Source organism: Cyprinodon variegatus, unplaced genomic scaffold (assembly GCF_000732505.1).
Source record: "Cyprinodon variegatus isolate N-32 unplaced genomic scaffold, C_variegatus-1.0 Scaffold330, whole genome shotgun sequence".
In the NCBI taxonomy this organism is placed as follows: Eukaryota; Metazoa; Chordata; class Actinopteri; order Cyprinodontiformes; family Cyprinodontidae; genus Cyprinodon; species Cyprinodon variegatus.
This window is the reverse complement of record NW_015150783.1, coordinates 514483-516455: the sequence shown is the minus strand read 5'-3', so window position 1 is coordinate 516455 and position 1973 is coordinate 514483. Positions and strand designations below refer to the sequence as shown.

Here is a 1973-nt window from a genome sequence, read left to right as displayed (position 1 = left end):
GGGCTTTTTTTCTTAGAATTCTGACTTTAATCTGAGATTTCTGACTTTTTTTCTCAGAATTCTGACTTTAAGCTGAAAAATTCGGGCTTTTTTTCTTAGAATTCTGACTTTAATCTGAGATTTCTGACTTTTTTTCTCAGAATTTCTGACTTTTTTTCTTAGAATTCTGACTTTAATCTCAGAATTTTGGATCTTAATGTAGATGGTCACCATGAAGGAAGAGATGTGGGAGCTTTCAGCTTCACTGACAAAGATGTGAGGTTTTTGAGGTGGCCAGTGAAACATTGGTGGAAAATGACGGAATAAGCCAACTTTTTACGTGGCCGAGGGGTCCCCTCATTAATGGAGGAGCAGAAGGTCATTAAAACAAGAGAGCTAGTCTCTAAAACAGACATGTCTATGGCTTGATGCTAACATGTTTGTTATCTATTAGAATTCTGAGATTAAACTGAATTCTAATATTAAACTGAAATAAAATTTAAAAATCAGTTAACTTTTTTTTTCAGTGGCCCTAATCCTCTTCCGTACAGATGATCATTTTAGACAACATCCAGATATTCAGGATTATAAGACATTAAGAACTAGGAGGCGATAAGACTTTAAAAAGATCCAACCGTTTTAAAGGTTTATTTTGAAAAGTCAGATGTGTGTCTTTGTCATCTACTCAGTTTATTTGGTGTAATTCTTGTTTTTTGTTTTTTTAACTGTCTTTTCTGTCGGTGGTGCAGGACGGGGAGCACAGTATGATGCTGAAACACGAGCAAATGAAGGACGATATCGTATCTGTGACCACAGAAGAAGAAGAGGAGGATGAGGAGGAAGATGATGATGATGATGAGGAAGAGGAGGAGGAAGAAGAGGAGCAGCAGGATGAAATGCTGGTGGCGGTGGAGGAGGAAGTGGAGCAGGAAGAGGTTCAGGACGGACTGCAGGAGGAGGAGGAGGACCCGGCTATGATGGAAAAAGAGGAGAGGAAGAGGAGGAAGAAGGCGAAGAAGCAGAGGAGGGAGGAGAAGAGGAAGGAGAGGAGAGGGAAACGGAAGGAGAGGGAGGAGCCGGAGGAGGACGAGGAGGAGGATGAAGATGGGTTGGAGCAGAAGAAGAGGAAGGTGGTGGTGGTGAGGCTGGGCCTGTTGAAGGGAACCTCAGAGGTGGGACGCTCCGACCTATCGGCTCCCTGACGATAACAGGCCCCGCCCACAAACTCACAGGCCACACCCTTATCTCAAAGCTGCACTGAGGCCCCGCCCACTAATGTTTCAGATGGATTCTGGGAACTGTAGGAGGCCGGCAGGTGACTGGTGGAGGTGAAAACTAACAGATTGACGTTTCGGATCAATGAACATTTGAAAAGAACCGGTTCTGAAACCGGATCCGATGGAATCTGAGCCGCACCGTTAGACGGAGGCTCTGAGCCGAGCCTCGGTTCTGTTCAATGCTGGCAGATTTCTAACATTTGTAATCTGTAAGGAGAATAAAGAGCGATGACTGTTGAACTGCAGGTGGAACGCGGTGGTTTTTGTTTGGGCTCCTCAGAACCTGGGCTCCTGCTCTCAGAGCGACTCGGTTCTTCTGAAAATAAAAGCATGAAGCAAAGATGCAATCCCAGAAACCAGCCCACCGGGTCCAGCTTGTTGGTTCTGATATTTAGGCTGTGAAATATGACTGAAGCTCTGCAGCTCAGAATGATGCTGATGGAGTTTCTAAGGTTCCTGCGATTTAGAAAGATGAGAAGAAGCAAAGAATATTTATATTTCTACTCTGTTTCCTTCCTCCTGTCTGTGTCCTTTATTCCTTGTTTCCTTCCTTCCATCCTTTGCTCTCCTGTTCATTACGTCAATCCTACCTTTCCTTCATTGTTTCCTATATTCCTTGTGTTCTGTTCTTCCTTCCTCCTCCTCCTCTTGTTTCCTTTCCTCTGTCCTATCTTCTTCTTTACTTCTGTATCTCCTTACACCCTACCTCCTTGTTTG

The 1973-nt window shown here is 44.1% G+C and overlaps 1 protein-coding gene across 2 annotated transcripts in view; it reads left to right on the top strand.

Annotated features, from left to right (window-relative positions):
* The window catches only part of LOC107091224 (nucleoporin GLE1-like), a 4733-nt gene extending 2864 nt beyond the window's left edge, over nucleotides 1-1869 (top strand). For both annotated transcript variants that reach the window (XM_015385026.1, XM_015385025.1), the window contains exon 5: nucleotides 729-1869. In XM_015385026.1, the coding sequence (XP_015240512.1) occupies nucleotides 729-1181 (453 nt within the window). In that variant the 3' untranslated portion in view covers nucleotides 1182-1869. The remainder of the gene's footprint in view (nucleotides 1-728) is intronic.
* Nucleotides 1870-1973: the final 104 nt, after the last annotated feature.